The sequence below is a fragment of the Rhinolophus sinicus genome, chromosome 1 (assembly GCF_057876585.1).
Source record: "Rhinolophus sinicus isolate RSI-liver-muscle chromosome 1, RSI-T2T, whole genome shotgun sequence".
NCBI classification, from domain to species: Eukaryota; Metazoa; Chordata; class Mammalia; order Chiroptera; family Rhinolophidae; genus Rhinolophus; species Rhinolophus sinicus.
In genome coordinates, this window is record NC_142501.1 from 178,157,094 (window position 1) to 178,178,090 (window position 20,997).

General features: G+C 39.2%; 1 protein-coding gene and 1 long non-coding RNA gene across 2 annotated transcripts in view; both read left to right on the plus strand.

Moving 5' to 3' along the window:
- LOC148759303 (uncharacterized) overlaps positions 1 to 17,344 on the plus strand; it is a 30,943-nt gene extending 13,599 nt beyond the window's left edge. Inside the window, exons 2-4 of the long non-coding RNA XR_016018925.1 lie at positions 14,478 to 14,642; positions 15,783 to 15,884; positions 17,254 to 17,344. This is a non-coding gene — a long non-coding RNA (uncharacterized LOC148759303). The remainder of the gene's footprint in view (positions 1 to 14,477; positions 14,643 to 15,782; positions 15,885 to 17,253) is intronic.
- A 967-nt stretch (positions 17,345 to 18,311) lies between these two features.
- The window catches only part of METAP1 (methionyl aminopeptidase 1), a 62,784-nt gene continuing 60,098 nt past the window's right edge, over positions 18,312 to 20,997 (plus strand). Inside the window, exon 1 of the mRNA XM_019741141.3 lies at positions 18,312 to 18,640. Within this exon, the coding sequence (XP_019596700.1) occupies positions 18,527 to 18,640 (114 nt within the window). The 5' untranslated portion in view covers positions 18,312 to 18,526. The remainder of the gene's footprint in view (positions 18,641 to 20,997) is intronic.

The window sequence follows — 20,997 nt, forward strand, 5'->3', positions numbered from 1 at the left end:
GAAGGCTGACACCAACATGCTCTGTCAGACATGAAGCCAAGAGGAAAAGAAGCATCTTCCTTCAGTGCCTGTGTGGCAGTGCTTGGTGAGACTGGCAGGCAGAGCAGTGGCTGAGGCCAGTAAAAACTGCCGTGCCTGTGGAAGCAGAGCAGAGGCTGAGCCTCCTTGCAGAACACCAGCGAAGTCTGCAGGGAGCTTGGTGAGCCTGCAGGGCCTGTCAAGTGACCCAGAGGCCTCCTTGACCATCAGCAGAAGCCAGTGGGAGTCACCAGGCTAGCAGAGCAGGGCCAGATCCTGCTAGGGGAACTCGGTGCTAGTGGGAGAGCTCCAGGCCCCAGTGAGTGAAGGTGATATATGATTGGTGGTTGCTGAAGCAGGGTGTTTGTGAACACATCAGAGACATTCCTGAAAATACCTAAACACCTCAAGAAAGTGATATTTCAAAGGGGGGCCATAAGCTGATTACTGGGTTGTTCCTTTTAATGTGACCTTATTTGTATCTACAAGCTAGCGGAAGTTGGGCAAATGGATATATAAAATAATCTAGAGACCAGAAATCATCATCAGACCTGTTGGGAATATTTGAAGGGGGACACTTGGGAACTAGTGTCATAATAATTTAGAAGACAAATAGAAAGTAATCTCATTTTGTAGGCTACCACATATAAGGTCTTAAATAAGACTAAAAATAACCCAGACTTTGGGAAATGTACCAATCTGGACGCTGGTCATTGCCTCATAGAGATTATGGAGCCAAAAACCCTGTCTGCATGAATCAGTGTGGGGTTTTATGCCCAAAGGGGAAGGATACATTTATATTCCGAAAGCAATATTTACCTTATTTACCCTACCTTTAACAGCGATACTGAACACGTTAAACCTTAGTACACCTGTCTGCACATAGCTCCTTCTGAGTTTCTTCCCTATAGTTTCACTTCTGCATAGAATTGTCTTCTTTTGTAAAATGACCTTGTCACCTAAGGCATAATGAATGTGAACAAGGGCAGTTATCTGATCCAAGGAAAGCCAATAACCTATTTCGTCAAACACTTGTGAGTTAATCTATCATGAAAACTCTGTCAAGTGGAGAAAATCGTATCTAATTGGTCTGATGAATGTCGTCTTTCTTTGCAAGGTGTTCAAATGGTAGCAAAGGCTAAAACTGAAAGAGGAAGATGGAGGGAAGGTGATTAGTAGAAGCCTATAAGCAGAAGGAAGAACAAGGAGAGGCTAAGAGGAGCAAAGATAAGCTTCTCCTCCAGGTGAGAAAACGAAGAGAGTCACTTTATTGGTGGCCTCTGACACAGAGCAGGACAATCAGATAAGGGAGTAGCTGAGTCTGTTATGGAGCACTTAATGCTATGGGACATACAATGGGGGTCATTGGAAGCTTATACAGTCACTGGAAGTGCTCGCTGGACACCATGACAGGCTTTCCAGTTCCCCAGCCACGTTCTGGCTCCCTGAGTCCTAATAGCTTGAGTATGTTTTTATTCCTGTAACCTGCTGGATCCTAGCTACCCCCACACTGCTGCAATAAAACTTATCCGTTTAAAAAAATCTATACTGATTTGAACAGGTAGGAAAATGTATTTGTTTACAAGGCGTACCTAATGAAGTTAATAACATGAGAATGACAATTGGAAATCAGAATTTAAGAAAGGTAAGCTAGTTAATATTCTAACTCCAAGGATCTATAATTACTGTGTACTGAAAATAAAAATTTGAAGCTGAGCTTCCAGGTATCTAAGGCAAAAAGAAAAAGAATGAGAACAAAAATATTTGAAATATTTACCTCCCTTTAGTTTTCCCTTTCCCTTCCTCTCAGATAAGTACGTAGCCAAGTCTGTGCTTTCTTCATCAAAATGAAGTGTGTAGTAAAGATGGATATTGAAATTGCCTGGAAAACTTTCTGGCTTTTATTTCAAAAGGCTAATCCTTAGTAGAGGAGAGAAATTGCAGGTAGAGACAAAATGACTTGAAGAAAGTTGAAATAAAAGGACTTCCCACAGTTTAGGGGGGAAAAAATTCTGCAGGCTTCATGGGGGCCAAAGGATTTGGGTTTTGAACATGGGAACCCGAATGATACTTTCAGGTAGTATTACTAGGGAGGAAGCAAGATCGACTCCAGAAAGGAATTGCTGCAAGGTACACGAGACCCGAGGCATGGCATTGTAAGCCTTGGTAAAAATATCCATGCTGCAAACCTAGGGCTGAAGCAGCTGAGAGCTGCTGGACTCGGAGGGATGATGCAGACCAGCATGGTCAGAGCTGTGAAGAGATAACCAATGACCAGTGGGTCTTTTTCCCTACCTGCGTACGTGTTGGCACTGCATAAGATTCTAGAACCATGAACAACTCTGGGTAGGTGGGGGTCATGCTCCAAGAATGATCCACGTTAAATTTCCACGTGCGTGCCTGGTGGAATGGTGGTGATAGAGCTCAGAATCAGGAAGTTTCTTACGTACATTTTTTGTACATGTGTGTCTGTGAACTGATATTCATATTACCAGAAAAAAGTATCAAGATCGCTTCTAAGTTTCAAATTAATCACAGTGGCTCTCATGCTAGCTTCTCTCAAATCACAAGCCAAAATGACATGCTAGGAAATCTTAAGTAATGGGGCTTTAAGGTGAGGAAGACCAATATCGTACAGTCAGACCCTCTTCCCCCATTGGAATGAATCTAGAAGGTCATTGAGCATCCTAGAAGTTCATGCCATTGTATTCCCATGTTACCATGGATCCCTATTGAAATTCTACACCATCCGGGGGACTTGGCTAATCTTTGTCGCTGCTATTCCCTTCCCTCCATTGTCTTTCTTAGCTCTTGCCATTTATGATTTCTGACTTCTCTTAGCTTTTATTGTCTCATGGCTTCTGATCATTGCCTTTCCTCTGGGTGTTTGGTTGGTTTTGTTCTTTTCATTTTCTTGAATTCTACCCCTACAATAAACTGCTGACTTACTCTGCGTGTTATATACTCAGCCTTTGCAAGAGAGAATGTTGGGCCATTCATTCAGTCATGGCCACCTTTGCTGGGCAGAGCTCTTACACCTGGGTCATCTCTGCTGCAGCCAGGGCTATGGGTTTCTGATCATTTCTGAGCCTACTTCAAAACAAGTTGTGGTAGCAACAGACTCTGTGAGAATATTAAAAATAATAACATAGTGCTAACTGTGGATCAGACATTATTCCAAATGCTTTATTGTTAGTGTGCTCTGAATAAAATTCCCATTTCACAGATGAGGAAGCTAAGATGGTTAGGGTTGAGCAATATTTCCAAGGTCACACAGCCAGTAAGCAGCAGAGCCAGAATTCTAGCTGGGCAGTCTGGCCTTTAACCACTGCCTTTCCAATTCAACTGAATTTAAAGAAACTGAATTGGAGTTGCTGTGCATAGCAGAGGTGGCTAGCTGACCCCCAAAGATTCCAGTTCAGTGTTCAAAGTGGAGAGTTGTTAGCTGTTATTGGGAAGCAGCTGGTCAGCCACTGACTATGTTTTCCAGTCCCTTTGAATGTAAGTGCCGTGTTTCCCTGAAAATAATATCTAACCTGACAATCAGCTCTCGTTTGGAGCAAAAATTAATAAGACCCGGTATTATATTGTATTATATTATGTTATGTTATGTTATGTTATAATAAGACCGGGTCTTATAGTAAAATAAGACCGGGTCTTATATTAATTTTTCCTCCAAAAGACGCATTAGAGCTGATTGTCTGGCTAGGTCTTATTTTTGGGGAAACACGGTAGGAGCATATGACTGGTTCCAGCCAATGTGAGCTGAAGTGATGTGCCTCACATTCAGATCAAGGAGGTGAGTGTCAGGTGTGCCTTCCTCATGCTCTAGTCCCCTTGCATGGAAACCTTGGAATTCACATATTTAAGGTAGCAGTGCCTAGAAGGGAAGTGGCTAGCTCCCTGAGTGACCATTTGGAGAAGAACTGCCTAGGAAGAACATCTACTAGACTTTGCATGAGGGAGAAACACAATTTATTGTGGGGGTTTGTTTGTTACGGCAGTTAGCCTATTAAGACAAATATGCCATGTAAGCATCCATTTATTTCTTGTATAAAACTTATAAATTTGTTTGTAAATATGTAGTTGAGATGTTCAAACCATGTAAATGCTTTGGACCCTGGTATTAAGTGAGGTGACCTGAAAAAAAAACTTTGCCAAAGGCCCTGGGAAGAAAATTCTATAAATCTTTACTGATCTTTACTAAAGATTGATACATTACAGCAATAGTTGACTTTTATTCTTCCTATGTGGCCATATATGCAAATATTTTGTATGCTGGGGCATCTTTCCCTGGACCTCCTAGAATTACCATGTAAATAATCAAGGCCATCAATTGGGAAATACTGTGAACTGCTTCCAGATTTCCTGGATCTAGATTCTGATAGATCTAGAATAGCATATTTCCCAATGTTATGGGCTGAACTGTGCACCCTCCCCACCCCATCCATATGTTGAAGTCCTAACCCCCAGCACCACAGAATGTGACTGTATTTGAAGATAAGGACTTTAAAGATGTAATTTATATAAAAGGAGGTCATGGAGATGGGTCCTAATCCAATATGACGACTGTCCTTATAAGAGTTTAGAACACAGACAACACAGACTAAGGGATGATCATACCTGGGCATAGCAAGAAGGCAGCCACCTGCAAGCCAAGCAAAGGGGCCTCAGAAGAAACCAAACCTTCCGACACCTGATCATGGGCTTCTAGCCTCTAGAATGTGAGAAAATAAACTTCCGTTGTTTAAGCCACCCACTCTGTAGTGTTTTGTAATGGCAGCCCTAGTAAACTAATAGATTAGTTTGTCCCCCAGAATCAAGCTCTTTGTCCCCCAGAATAAGCATTCTGCCCTTCAAATCTCCTGTCATCACAAATGTAATCTTACACAGTGTGGGCAAGATTCTTTATAGATAAGCCAGTCGCTAAATATTACGAACACAAATATTTTTTTTGTTTAACTGATTCCACAGGCAAGAGCTCTCTGCACGCATCCTATAAAATCCCTGTATGTTATAAACTGTTCCTTTATTTTCTGGGTTGAGAGAGAGAATCCAGTTCTTCAAGTAAGTCAGGAATATCCCACAAAGCTGCTGATTGCATTTCAATCTTGGAATATCACTAACAGTGTTAGTTAGAGAGATTCTTTTGATAACCTCACACATTCATCAAATGCTTTCTTCCTAAGTGAAACATAAAAGAAAGATTTTATCGTAAATATTTTCCTTTAATATTCAAGGAAATGTTGGGACTATTGGGAGCATAACATGGTTTTGTTGGAGACCTCTATTTTGGTTTATTTTAAGAGAGGATGGAAGCCTTAGAAGAGCAATTCACTAATATCAGACATTTTAGAGAGCTCTCCAAAAATATTTTATGGTAATGTCTTACTCAGTTTTTGTAAATTATAAAGTACTTATAGATAATACCAATGCTTTAAATAATATGAAATAACAAGGAATTGGAAGCCTACCTGTCAATCTTTGTAAAAAATACTAGAATACATGGAGAAAACAGTAATGAATATAAAATTACTTGAGAATCCTTAGAGATGCATTACTAATATTCTTGTTGTAAAAACTATTATTGAAAGAAACTTGCCTAAATGCACTGTGTTTGAGAAGAAATATGATTTAAATGTAAGATAAGGAAAGAGACTGAATTATATTACTCAGTTGCATTATTAATTTTGATACTGATGAGACTGGAATAAAGCAGATCACTTCTGCAATCTCAGGTTGCACATTGATGCTTTTCGAATTACCCTGTTTCCCCAAAAATAAGACCTAGCTGGACAATCAGCTCTAATGCATCTTTTGGAGCAAAAATTAATATAAGACCCCGTCTTATATAAGACCCTGTATTATATTATATTATATTATATTATATTATATTATATTATATTATATTATATTATATTATATTATTACTATACTATATTATATAAGATCCAGTCTTATATAAGACCGGGTGTTAATATAATAGTATAATATAGTATAGTATAATATATAAGCATTATATATTATAGTGTAGTATATTGTAATATATAAATATTTTATAATAATATTAAGCTTATATTAATTTTTGCTCCAAAAGACACATTAGAGCTGATTGTCCGGCTAGGTTTTATTTTTGGGGAAACACGGTATCAAGAGACAATTAAGTAGCATCACACAGTCATGCTCATTCTCAAAACAGCTGGGTGAAGTTGCATCCGCACAAAGACATTCCAACCTTGATAGCATCTGACCTTTCCTTTGAGCCTTCTCTGCTAGCCGCTGTAGATCTCATCTCTTGCACTTTTTCAGACATGCCCAGAATAGAGCTGAAGTGAAGTCCTGCCATAAATCAACGTTCATGAATGGAGACTATAAAATTCCTAATTTAGATGCTATGTGGTGTGTGTTCCTTTGAGAGAAATAAAGCTATGCAAATAGAGTAACAAGAAAGCACTGATAGAAAAAGGCCATTTTGCTAAGAAAGGAAACAACAGAAATCATATGAGTGTACCACCAAGCAGAGCGAAAGAGCGGCTGTGGAGGGCCTCGTAAGAAGCTATCAGAAAAGAAGCTGATACATTTATAAATCAAACAGATGCTTGTTTTTCATTTCCAGACTGGTTTGGTGTAGTGTAGATGTCTTTCCTGCCATCTACTTGGAAGGCATGACAAACCATTCTGTGTAATCTGAGCTGAAAGATATAAAACTGAAAGATATAAAAGAATTGCACTTCCCCTTCTTTCCTGGGTCTATCTCTTTGCCAAAAGGGTTGCTGTGAACATAGCAGAAAATAAGAGGCTATTTCCTTGCATATAAAAGTTGTGTTCCTGGTTAATCAAGTCTCCATCGTTTTGATCCTGTTAGCCTGTAGATGATGCATTACTTTTACTGTTCAAATGAAAAATAAAGTTCAGAATCTGCAATGTGGCTTTGGTGTTAATGTATATGTTGATTATCCCACAATTTATAGAAATTTGTCTAACTCTGCTTACTCAAAGATTTCACTTCTTTTAAATTTATCGCAAGCACTCAGGACAGAAAACCAGGATAGTGCTTACTTTATACCATGTGTTCAAGCCCACTTTTTAAGAAAATCACTTTTAGTTCAACTTGGATACGCAATCAGTCTTCAAACAGTCTTGTAATACATTACAGCAGAAGTAAATTCAAGCAACTCTTCAATATCTCTTGCTGCCTTAAAGCATTAACAGATGATGCCACTTGCCATTTTAATTTATTAGACAGTAGTGAGGGAAACCAGACTGTAACGTGGAACACATTTCAAATTTAACTTTGCAGTGCTTGGTTGATATTTATCTGAGGCATTGCATTTTAGAGTTGTATTAGCACAAAATTTGAGTCAATTAATTCAGAGGCTGAATTGTAAATGAACCATGCATTTCTATGAAAAGTAAAGAAGATGGATGGTCCCATGAATTAGTTAGGTTTGTGAGTCCAAAACTCTTAGATACTATGTTTTAGAAATGCATGTTGAAAAATCTCTTTTATCTTTATCATTGAACTAAAATCCAGAACTTGTAATGAATTCAAGAGAAATAGGACATTTTGGACAAATAACATGGGTTTCATATTATTATAAGTAGCATAGTATGTAAGTTAAAGAAATAATGCTTCTTCATTTTAAAATAGCTTTCCATTTTAAGGAAGCACACCTTCATTAGGGATACTGGAACATATAGAAAAGTATATAGAAAAAAATGTATTTGTCATTGTCTCACCATCCAAAGATAGGTATTATCCTTATTTGGATATGTTTCCTCTATACTTTTTTGTTATGTTTCTGTTTTGAGTTTCTGTTTGTTTTTGTAAAAAATTGCTTTAATCTGCCCTTTACGGTTAACAGTAAGTAACAGCATTTATCTATGTTAATACATATCTTTACAAACAATTTTAAAGGGTCATACAATTTTGTATTAAATGTGGGCTCCACAGTTTATTTACCTAGTCTCAGATTATTAAATATTTCGGTGATCTAAGTTTTAACTTTCATAAAGTATACTATTTGAATATTTTTGTGCATAGAAAATACTCTCAATTTTGAATTTTAGATGATTTATTTAGATTTTCTTCTCAGAAGGGAACTCATATTTAAAGACCTTTAAAAAAAGGACACTACCATCCAATACCATTAGAACTCTATGAGAGTGCTTTATTTTCATGGCACTCTTGCCAGCATTGAATAATATTATATATGACTTCCTGTTAAACAGGGCACATTGACCATATACACTTCTTTTCTCTTCTACTCAGTTTTGTTAAAGAGACAGTAGAAGAATATAGATATATTTTCAAACTCACAATATCGAAAGAAATGAGAATGAAAATATGAGATTTGGACCAGAGGAAGCTGTGACTCTAGGAGCTGATCAGGAGAATAAAGTGAAAATATGCAGACTCTTTGCTGAGGGTTGAGGCAGTCAGATATATACAACTTCTTGGCTGGAGATTATTTTATTGCTTAAGAAAATAACAGAACTTAAGATCAGGAAAAAAGATCACCAAATAATAACATTTTGGGTTCCTAACATGAGAGTGTGTTGTCTGAAATATTCAAACAGAAATGTGAAAAAGAGAAAGGATAGAAAATATTTTTAAAGAGCGTGAGAATCATATGGGACATAGAGGAGAAATTGAATATATGCTCAATTGGAGTTTACTTTTAACCCATACGTAATGAGAGATACTGATTAAGAATTTTCAAAATCCTATAGAAGATATCAAGCTATAGAGTCAATAAGCTCTAGATTTCAAACAAGATAAATATAAAGAAAAATCATGTCTAGGCACATCACAGAAGAATTACTAAAAACCAAAGACAAAGAAGGAAATCTTAAAGGCATTTGGGGGTGAAGGGTGCAGAATCACTTTCAAAGGAACAACAAAAAGACTGACAACTGGCTTTTAAACAGAAACCTTGAAAATCACTAGTTTAATTTCTGTCTTTATGGATTTGCCTATTCTGGACATTTCATATAAATAGAATCATATAATAGGTGGCCTTCTGTGTGAGGCTTCTTTCACTTAGCATAATGCTTTTGAGGTTCACCCATGTTGCAGCATGTATTGGTACTTCATTCTTTTTTATGGCTGAATAATATTCTATTATATAAATATAACACATTTTAAAAATGTATTCATCAATTAATTAATGGGTGGTTCCATTTTATTAAAATAAATGTATGGGGTTATTTCTGGACTTGCAGTTCTACTCCATTGATTTATATTTCTGTTTATAAGCTAGTATCACACAGTTCTTTAGTTTCTTGAAAGCACTTATGTACCCCTAATATGTATTTATTTGATTCTTGTTGGAACCTTCAAGAATACAAACTATATGTTGTCTGTTGTTCACTGATCTATCCTGAGGATCTAGAATAGTGCTTAGGATATGGTAGATGCTCAATGATACAAGATACAGTTGCATTTAGACTTATTCTTCTGTTCTTGATAATTTCTAAGTGGAATTAGAAAATCAGAGGTTTTTCTAAATATCTAATTTTATTTCTGTCACCTATTCTTTGGCTAATTTTATAATCTTCAGTTTTTTTACTTTGCTCTTTAATTCATCATTTTTAAATTTATTTTTTCCAAACTGCTACCTAATTTTCTTAAGATTATTTATTCAATCATTCTTCCCTTTTATATTGATTTGTATACTTTCATCATACAGCATATGTGAGAAAATTCTCTTATATAGAAGGGTACGGGTTGAATTAGAACTTGAATTCAGACGTTCCTATTTTCCCCACTTCACGACTCTGCTACACTATTTTGTCCCATGGGATTGTATTATTATACTGCTAATATATATTGTTTATGTGTGGTAGAATTAGTCTTCTTTTTTAATTTATTGCTCTTCTATAATTTTGTAGCTACCCTTGCCTGTTTTTAAAAAATAAAATTCAAAATCATTTCAATAACAACAGAACAATAACAATAAGAATAATAATCACCTATTAAAACAACAACATATCTCACTGGTATTTTAATTGTAATTATACTAACGTATATTCACTTGGGAAAAACACATTTTTAAAAAAATCTGTATTTCTATGTATAAATATGTGTGTCTTTCCATTTATTTAAGTCTCTCAATAAGGTTGTCTAAATTTCTTCCTCTTGATATTAACACATTTCTCAACAAGCTACTTGGTATTTTTTAAATTGGTATTGTAAAAGAAGACTTTTGTTATATTTTCTAATTTGCTATATTGAGTAGATGTCATTTATAAAGTGTGAAAATCATCCTCTTAAAAGCACTAACAAATACTTATCAACTAAAATTTATTATGTCTATTTTAATATGGCTTTAAATGCAAATATCATATTTTGAATATTTTAAGAGCTTATTCATTTATGTGTAAGGTGAGTGTGGGATAATTTTCCCCCAATGATGATTCTACATCCATGTTGGTAAATCAAGACCAACAGAAATTTTGTTATTCATACTCATAATTTAATCAAATCATCTATTAAAATTCATTTAGTGCTTTATAATTTAATAAGAACAAGACATCATTGCTCAGAATTGTAAACAGCCTGTTATAGTCTGGTGGGTTTTTTTTTTTAATTTAAAAAGTAAATTGCAGAAAATTCTCTCTATGGCAACACAGTAAAGGAAATATGACTTCTAGACAGGTTTTAGCAAAACATGCTAATTCTATTGCTTTTCTTGAGTAAAAACCATTATTGGAGATACAATTTGCCATATCCACTGTTCAATGAACACATGGATATTGTATATTAGCACAGAGATATGTTTTATGTGGCATCGCCGCCGAAATGTACATTTGTGTGGTCCCATCATTTTATTTTGTTACTTTGTGTGCATATGTGTACACACATAAAAACATACACAAATATTACATTGTTAATATTAACTGTAAAACCACTCTCTAGTAGAATTAAAACATGTATCTGCTAAAATGAAGGCATTTAAGTCAAGGTCAAGGTATCACCTCAGAGCAGGTCAGGCAATTTTCACAATACCTGTAGGTCAAGCACTAGCTCTGCCTATAATTAAAATTTTTTTAAGTTTATTGTATTCTACATTAGAAAAATTAACTAGCTTACATAAAATATTACTTTGTAAATACCTTGCACAGGATGAGGCTATATTTCTTGAAACAATCCCAAACTTAGAGAAAAGTCATAAGTATAAAAATTATATTTTCTTAAAGCACTTGAGAATAAATTTCCTACTTGATGACCTATCATTCCCTAATACTTTAGAGTATATTTCCTGCAACCAGGACATTCGCCTACATAATGAGAGATACCACACGCTACCATGAAAATCAGGAAATTAACATTGATACATTACTACCATCTAATCCTCAGACCTGTTCAAGTTTTGCCAACTGTTCAAATAATGTCCTTTAGAGCAAAAGGATCCATTTCAGCACATCATGAATTGTTTCTAATTGTCATGTCTCTTTAGCATCCTTCAGTCCAAAAGTGTTCCTTAGTCTTTCCTTTATTTTCGTGACCTTGACTCTTTTGCATTCCAAGGCAGTTGTTTGTGTAATGTTGCTCGATTTTAGTTTGTCTGATGTTTCCTCATGATTAGATTCAGTTTATGCATCTTTGGAAGGGACATAAATTCTTGTCACTGGATCCTGTCACGTGGAGCACGATTTCAATGTGTCCCTTTGTTGATGGTATTTACTTTGAGTACTTGATTAAGATGGTGTCCGCTATACTTGTCAACTCTGAAGTGAATTTTCATCCTTTATAATTGATAAGCATTTTGTGGGGAAGCACTTTGAAACCATGTAAGTATTCTATTCCTTATCAAACTGTCAATTTATTCATTTATCATTTTATAGCAGTACGATTCATTGTTTCCTACTTTATTCAACGGGTTATAATCTATTACCATCATCGTCATTGTTTGCATTCCTTTTAGCACAGATTGATATTTCGAAGCCAAGATCTGGGCCCTAGGTATGATTCTTGCTGTTGGGATGCTGCAGGTCTCAGGCTCGTTCAGTGGATAGAGCTAGAGGATGGATGCATTTATATACCCACGTATACTTACATCCACATCTGTATTGATGTCTATATCTGTCTACATACTATATGCTGAAAACCGTAGCTGACACCAAGTCCTCCAATTCCAATTCAACATCACAGGATTTGTTTGAGTTTTCTACCTTTCCATATTTTAATTCTCTTCTCTGACAGAGAGAAGACTGGCTTCAATTTTCCTTAACTTATTAATTTATTTGGTGGACCATACGCAACTCATCTCCACTGCTGCAGCTGCCCTTCCCTGTGCACATTTTCTTCTTATCACATGTGGGCTCCCACACCCCCTTTGGAATCCCCCTTTCCATCTGGATGACTTCCTCACTCAGCTCAGGCTCTGACACCCGGGACCTGCCCCCTTCCCCATGGACTCACGGTGTTCAGGCTCTGACTCCCCATATTGGTCTGTCCCTCCGGGGGGTATCCCACCTTACCCCCATCAGGCTCTGACTTTCCATGCTGAGCTGCCCCCATGAGCAGGAGAATATATGTATAGTGTGGTATATTCAGAGAATAGACTACTGTGCAGTCGAGAATATAAACAAACTGGAGTGAAAGTATCAACAAGGATGAATCTCACAGTCATAATGAAGAATGATGAGGGTACATTGAAGACTATACACAGTGCAACACCATTAAAGTTTGAAGATATTCATGGGAACAGTAAACAACAAAGTTAGGATAATGACTCTCCTGCAGGAGAGGAAGAAGGCGGATGTGATCAGGGAAGGGTACACCAAGGACTTCAACTGTACTGGCCATATTCTATTTCTTAAGATGAGTGGTAGGTACATTATTCTGGATTACCTTCCATTTGCCCCTCCAGATCTATTTTCCACCCTTCTCAATCCGGCCCTCTGCTCTGGGAGGCTGATTTTTATGGTCTACTGTAGATCAATGTGTGCCTTATTGGAAGGAGGGAGGATAATGAGGTCCCAGATTCCTGATTTTTAGGATGGCCTTGGACTGGCTAGGTTTAAGCAAAGGTTGCAACTTCTGTTAGGCCCTCTCCACCCAGTTCACTTTGGGTTTTGGTATTTTCCCAGTCCCCTTACTCCTTCAGGCCTAGGAATGGAAATGTTGCCCCATTGTTAATTCTCACTTATTGCACTACTCCTTTCGGACTGCCAAGACACTGCCCATGCTTTAGTATTTATATAATAATCTTTTTATTAAACTCTTCATTCTTCTCAAATTACCCAGCTTGAGTGTGTCATCTGCTTTTTGCTGGGTTCTGACTGATAGAGTATGTTCTCTCTTTCTCTCTTTCCACACACACACACACTTTTTTTGTGTCTTTGAGATAGTAATTCATATTTATAAAAAACTTAAGAAGGAAAAAGTTTTAACGATCATTTATTATATGTCAAGCATTGTGATAGGTCGAGAATATAAACAAACTGGAGTGAAAGTATCAACTTCACTTAGGTTAAGGTTGGGAATATAGAGAAACAATAAGACATAAATCCTCCCGTCACAAAGAAGTTACAGTCTAGTAGGAGAGACAGATGAAAAATTAAAGGCAATGAGTAGTGTAGTTAAGAGCATGGGCTTTGTAGTCAGACAGACTTGAGCTCAAGTCCAGGCACAGCTACCTACTGGTTATGTGACTTTGGTCTACAGAGATAAAACTGGGGTTGGTACTAGAACCTTCCGCAGAGTCCTTGTGAAGATTAAAACTAAACTCATTTGCATCTGTACGTACTTATATATTAGCAATTGCATTTTGTACCTGGTTTAGAGGTAGCACAGAGGAGGCATAAGTTAGTTAGAGCTGAGGAGGTCAGCAAAAGTTTAATGGGTGAAGTGATGCCTGAGCTGGATTTTGAAGAAATAGTAATTTCACCAAGCAATCAGAGATAGGCAGGTCAGGCAGAGGGAACAGCATGTAGGAGAACATGCAAGAATGAAATAGTATTTTGTGTTCAGGGAACCGTGAACAGTTCACTATTGCTGGAGGATCAAGGCCAATGCATGAGTAGTGAGAGAGGCTAACGAGTTAAGCAGAGGTATAGACAGAGAGCCTGTTTGGACTTGAACCTGAAGGTGATGAGCATCTAGGCAAGTTTTTTTTTTTTTTTTAAGATTTTATTGGGGAAGGGGAACAGGATTTTATTGGGGAACAGTGTGTACTTCCAGGACTTTTTTCCAAGTCAAGTAGTTGTCCTTTCAATCTTAGTTGTGGAGGGTGCCGTTCAGCTTCAAGTTGTTGTCCTTTCAGTCTTAGTTGTGGAGGGCGCAGCTCAGCTCCAGGTCTAGTTCCCGTTGCTAGTTGTAGGGGGTGCTGTCCACCATCCCTTGCGGGAGTCGAACTGGCAACCTTGTGGTTGAGAGGACGTGCTCCAACCAACTGAGCCATCCGGGAGCCCAGCAGCAGCTCAGCTCAAGGTGCCGTGTTCAATCTTAGTTGCAGGGGGCGGAGCCCACCATCCCTTGACGGACTCGAGGAGTTGAACCGGCAACCTTGTGCTTGAGAGCCCACTGGCCCATGTGGGAATCGAATCAGCAGCCTTGGGAGTTAGGAGCATGGAGCTCCAACCGCCTGAGCCACCGGGCCGGCCACTCTAGGCAAGTTTTTAAAAATTTTCTTTCAGTTTGAAAAAAATTCCAGCTTACAGAAACATTGCATGAATTGTAAAAAGAACTCTGGTATACCCAGATTCCCCAACTGTAAACACTGCACTACACTTGTCTTACCATTCATTTTCTCTCTGTATATTCTGAACCAACGATATAACTATAGTACAACTGTCAACATCAGGGAATGCATGAGGATACAATAAAACCTAATTTCCTTTAGAGCAACAACACTTTTTCTTTTGGTCAAAATCCAACCCAGGATCAAGTGTTGCTTTGGTTGTCATATATCTTTAATCTCTTTTGATTGGGGACAGTTCCTCAAATCTTTCCCAGTCTTTTGGGACACTGGAATTTTGAAGAGGACAGGGCAATTATATTATAGATTGCCTTCAGTTTGGGTTTGCCTGATGCTTCCTCATGATTAGAATCAATTTTGTATTTTTGGCAGGAACACCACAAAAGATATGGTGTTCCCAGTGTTTCATATCAGATGGCGCACAAAGTCAGTTTGTCCCATTACTGGTGATTTTTAACTTCGATAACATAAAGAGAGTATCTGCAAGGTTTCTCCACTGTGAAGTTATTATTTTTTCTTTTTAAATGATAAATATTTTACAGGGAGTTATACTGAGACTATGTAAATAGCTGTGTTTTTTTTAACAAACTTTCACCCAATTGTTTTAGTATCCATTGATGATTCTTTCCTGAATAAATTATTACAATAATGGTTGTCAAATGGTGATTTTCTAACTCCATCATTCCTTCCACATTTATTAGTTGACACTGGAAGCTAATTCGATAGATGGCTTTGGGCATGTGCTTAGATTCTATCTCAAAAGTGCGTTTCCCTGTGCAGACAGCCAAGGAAACAAGTGCCTTCAGTGCCAAAGGACTTTAGAAATGCCAGATTGTCATCTGAGACGCTGAAGCCCATTCTTCCTCCTGGAAATGAGTTGGCTGAAGTTTGTACACAGGAATGAAAACAGTAACCGGATAGCCAATGGGGACTTTGAGTTAAAATCTCAGACAGAAGAATAAAACAGAGACTATAACATAATTTTGTAAATATCTACATTTTGTCACTTTTTTATGCTTAGACAAAAAATATCTGGGTGATTATCTTAACAGCCAGAAAGGTGGTCTTAGGAAGTTTATCTCACTCAACAGCTTGTCTTGTGTGGGTGAAGAGGACCAAGGAAGGAGGAGCTGACAGCAAGGCTAACAAATAATGATAGTAAGTATCACTTATTGGGCTGCTAAGCACTTCACAAATTCTATTCAACTTAATTATAACAAAAATCTATGAGGTAGGTACTTTAACCTGTATTTTTCAGATATGGAAAATGAGGTTAAAGAATTTGCCCATGGAACCACGACTAAGGGAGGGAGGTTGAAGGCAGAGAGTTCAACTCAAGTCTGCTTATTTTAATGTAACATCTGTGCTCTTACCTGCCCCACAGCACTGCTTCCCTGAAGATGCAAGGAAGCAGAACTGATGGCCAGCAAGGGCAGGAGAGTCTCCAGTCTCCCTGTGCCCAAGAAGAACCCTTAGGGCTTTTTGGACTAGAATTTTCAGAAATTCTTGTTCCTCTATTTTATTAGTTCAATCCTGAACACAATCCATCACATGTCAACAAACTGGAATGTCTTCAGAGTAGATGGACAAAGATTGCAAAGGATCTAAACGTGCTACATTATACAAGTAAAAACCAGCAAACCATAAGACACGATGGTTCGTCTCAAATACATAAAGAGCTATCAGATAGAAAATAGGATTTATTGTTTTTTCTAAATCTAAGAGTAATCCATGGCATACTGGTATTTGACTATGTAGAATACAAAATTTGACCAAGAACTGCGAATATGTAAACATTGAATATGCCCGTGGACATGGACTGAAGGTAACAAGGACAAATGAAACACTGATATGTTTAGTTGACGGTATTGTGGCCAACTTGCGCCTTGGCTTTAAAAAAAAAATTTTTTTAGTACTTTTCTGCAGAAAAGAAATTTTAACAAATGCAAACACATAAAAGAAATGCTGATAATCAGAGAAAAATGTTCAGTCTTATTATAGCTTATTTTCCTTTATCGAAATGACAAGCATTAAAAATAGATAGTAACCAGCACTAGTAAGGAAATAAGGTCTCTAGGACAGTTCTGAACCAATTTGTACACATTTTCTAAAGAAAATTTAGACAAACTGTATAAAGAACAATAAACAGTGACAACGCTCTCATGCAGTAATTCTACTTTGAAGAACATATCCTAATAATGATGTATGCAAAGCTCTAGCTAAAATAATATATTCGCTGAAGCCTTGTTTATAATATATAACAATTAAAAATAACCTAAATGTCTATTAATGAGTTTGGTTCAGTAAATTACCCATACAATAGAATATTATGCAGACATCAAAACCATGTGGTAAAAGTGTATTTAATGACAATAAAGAAATTCACAACATAATAATTGAAGAAATCAGTTACCTACTCATTCTTTGTGGTATGGTTCTGTTTTTGTAATGTATATACATATATGATTATATTTGGTGGTTGATATCTTTTTGCTTATGTCTATATAACATTTTTCTTTTTTTGAAGGCGCAGCTCACGGTGACCCATGCAGGGATCAAACCGGCAGACTTGGTATCGGCACCACGCTCTAACCAACTAAGCTAACCAGCCACCCCTATGTATTACATTTTAAAGTTATTACTTGATTTTGTTACATTATTTGTATTGCTTACATTGCAAAACAAAGTTATTTAAAATAAAAGTAATATGAGCTTTTCTTGTCTTTTACTCAATATGGAAATTAAAAAAATTGGATTAGATAACACAAAGTTCACAGTACTTAGTTGATGATCAATAAATACTAGTCCCTCTCTATTCCCTAGTGACAGGAGTGTTCAAGTATATGTCAGGAAAGGACAGAGCTGGGATGCAGTTGAAGAGATTTAGGCAACAGGTTTACATCAGATGACCTATAACGCTCCCTTCAACTCTGACATTTCATGATTAATACAATTCTCCCGTTTACCTCTTAAACAATCATCTGGGATAATACAAAAATATATATATGAAATATAACTAAAGTTTGTACTGAATATCTAGTAGCTGTTGTGTTACTATTACTAGCACTGTAGATTGTGAACGGATGGGGGTGGTGTGAAAAAAATATCGGGCACGAGGGAGGGACGACGCAAATCCCAGCCCACCTCCTCAAAGACACTCTCTGGCTCCTCTTTTTATGAATGAGCGGTAGTCATTAAGCCTCAGAGCTGACAGTAAGAAACAGAACTTAAAAAAAGGGAATTACTTTCCTTTTCCGAGGAGCTGCCGGGTGGACTAACGCAGAGGAGTGGAGCGCCCTTTCCAATCGCCTGCGAGCGTGGGGGACATTCAGAACACTGGGATTCAATTCAGTAAGGGACGAGTGGGTCTCTGCCTCTCTAGGCACAGAGAGCTCGAGGCATGAGAGCCTCTTCTCGCGGGCCTCACCTGGCCTTCTCCGCCCGGCGCTGGGAGGCCCCACTCCCCACGCGCAGACTCAGCGGGTGGGTGCCGCGCAGCTGGAGATCGCCAGCTCCCTCACTGCCCCCACGTGCTCGCCGGCCTTGGGGGTGCAGAGGCCTTGGGGGGCGGGGCGAAGGCGGGGGGCGGGGCGCCAGCTGCGCGCGCGGACTGGGGGCGGGGCGCGCAGCGCGGTCTGGGCTGGTCTGGCTCTCCTCTTCCTTCCGCGCCCAGGCCCTTGGGCCGAGCTCCTCCCCCGGCTCGGCCTCTCTCCCCTCCCCAACCCTCCCTCCACCCAGCGATTCCTCCCTCCCTCCTCCTACTCTTCCTCGGTGAGGCGCTCCTCCAGCAGCCGGGCAGCATGGCGGCCGTGGAGACACGAGTATGCGAGACGGACGGCTGCAGCAGCGAGGCCAAGCTCCAGTGTCCCACCTGCATCAAGCTGGGCATCCAGGGCTCGTACTTCTGCTCGCAGGTAGACGCCCGCTACCCCGCGGCGGTGCCGCCGCCGCCGGACCCCCTCCTCTTCCCTCTTCGCCAGCCCTCGCGGCAGGTCGCGACCCGCTCCTCCTCTTCCCCCGGCCGGCGCGCGGGCTGCGCTTCCTCCCCGCATCCGCAGCGCCGGCGCCGGCTCCCGCCCCCAGCAGTCCTGGGCCCTTCGGGACGCGGCCTCGCGGGGCGCACCGGGGGCGGGGCGCGGTCTGTCCGGGCCATGTGGGCTGGAAGCGGAAGCGGACTTGTCCAGGGTGGACCCGCTGCCCGGGGGCGCCGCGTTTAGGGACCGTGCCCGCCGCGCAGGTATCTGCCGGGGCAGGGACTGCCAGGTGTGCGGGCTACGCAGGACCGGTGGGGACGCCGGGGGAAGGGGGCGGCCTCAGCCCTGCGAGTTCGCTGTCGCAGCTCCGGGCAGGACTGTGCGGGGGTCTCCGGGACCGGTAGTCACTCTGGTCACGGCGGGATTGGGGGTCGGAAGAGACCTGCTGGGCTTTGAGGAATGGGTTGCCCGGGGACTGTGGGAATCGCTGAGAGGAGGAATGCTGGCTCCAGCCCCAACTTCTGTCCTTGTGTTTTACTACCGCGCTTTGACACTTAAGCAACTTTGGGGGTGGGGATGGAGAAGGGTCTGTGGAATTCATTCTTTTCCTTTGGCATCCAACATTATTAATTTAGAAAGCCATAAGTTAACGGTATGAGTCACCTTTTGCATTTACTGAATTTCCAAGCGAGTGGAGACGACAGTTCCATTAAGAGTATGCTTTAATTTAAGGCTGTAGTATGTTTTAATAAGTTTTGTGCAGAAGAGCCAAACCAAGCATTGAATGGGGTCCGGACTGAAACGTGTACTCGTGTTTATGTTTACTGAAAAGTATTAGTGTTCCAGCTGCATTTCGGCACTCAAGGTTTTTTGGCAGGGCAGCAGTGATGGCTCTTAGTTACAGTCCAGGACTGTTGAATAGAGACACGTGAATATTCAAGTATTAAATTGGCAGTGTCCTGGGGGGAGAAGGGCATGAAGGAAGAGCGAAGGCCTGGTCAGGGTTCTGCCCTTGCCAGTTACTGAGCAATCTTGAACTAGTCAAGCTACCTAACCTTTCTGAACTCCAGTCCCACCACTGTACACAGGGGAAGATAATATAGTTACTTACTATTTCACAAAGTTATTCCGAGGCCCAAAATATCCAATGAATGTGAAATGCTGGTAAAACGTAAGGCATTTTTTTTTAAGGCTGCCAGTGCTATGTGGACACTGCCATATGTAAAAATATGAATGAATAGAATGAAAACATATAAGAACAATAAATACAAATAATATATTTAAAACATAGAACACGTAAGCATAAAGCTGTATGCAAAGTAAACATATAGATAAACTCCTTAAGCCACAACACTTGTAGACAATCCATTGTAAGAAGAGATCTTAGCTATGTTGTATAGGTCTTGTTTTCAGATAGGATATGAGCCTTGACCTTGTTGTATCATTTGGACAAAGTTGCACATGGAGAAATGTTGCTCATTCTAAAAATAGCAGTGAGTCTACTCAGCTTGCTAAACCTGGTAGGAGTCCTTTTGTTTCTTCAAAATAATTTTCAAATTCTTGTTTGTTGAGGCCTATGTGGGACCTGGACTTAACACAAAAAAAGTTTGCTTTTGGAAATTGTGTATCATCTGAGAAGAATAATGTGGTGTACTCTGCATTTAAGATTAGGTGGCATTTTGTAATACTAAATGAATGAATATGTACGGACATTTATCTGTTGAGATTTTTAAAAGATTCTATGAAACCATATTCATCAAGCATAGGTGATATTTTCTTAGGCATGGTATTTAGTAGAAAGAACATTGGCTCCTTGGGGTTTGTGGAAATTTTCCAACACATTTTTGAAAACAGGCAGAAAACATGCAGGGTTTATTCAGTACTGTAGGATTGGATTTATTTTATTTTATTTTATGTTGCGTTCCTAGGTGTATTTCCCATACCATTGCTATGCCTGTAAGTCAAACCCTGAGTTGCTCTCACAGCTGTCTGTCTTCATTCCTATTACCACTTCCCTCTGGTCAGTTTTTTAAATTTCTCACCAAGTCAGTTGTAATGGTGTCTTAATTCATTTTCCTGCTGTAGTTCCTCACTGTGCAAACACCCACAAAAACCATCCAAACGAAACCTTTGGTACAGAAGTTATTTTCCCCTCGCATAGCAGTTTAATTATACTTACCCCCTACCCATAATACATAGAGTTACCATTGCTTGCAGGATTGTAGCCCCATAATCAGGGAACCAGCTTTATTCTCTTGCTCTAACCAGAGGCTATACTTACACTCTTTCCTTCACCC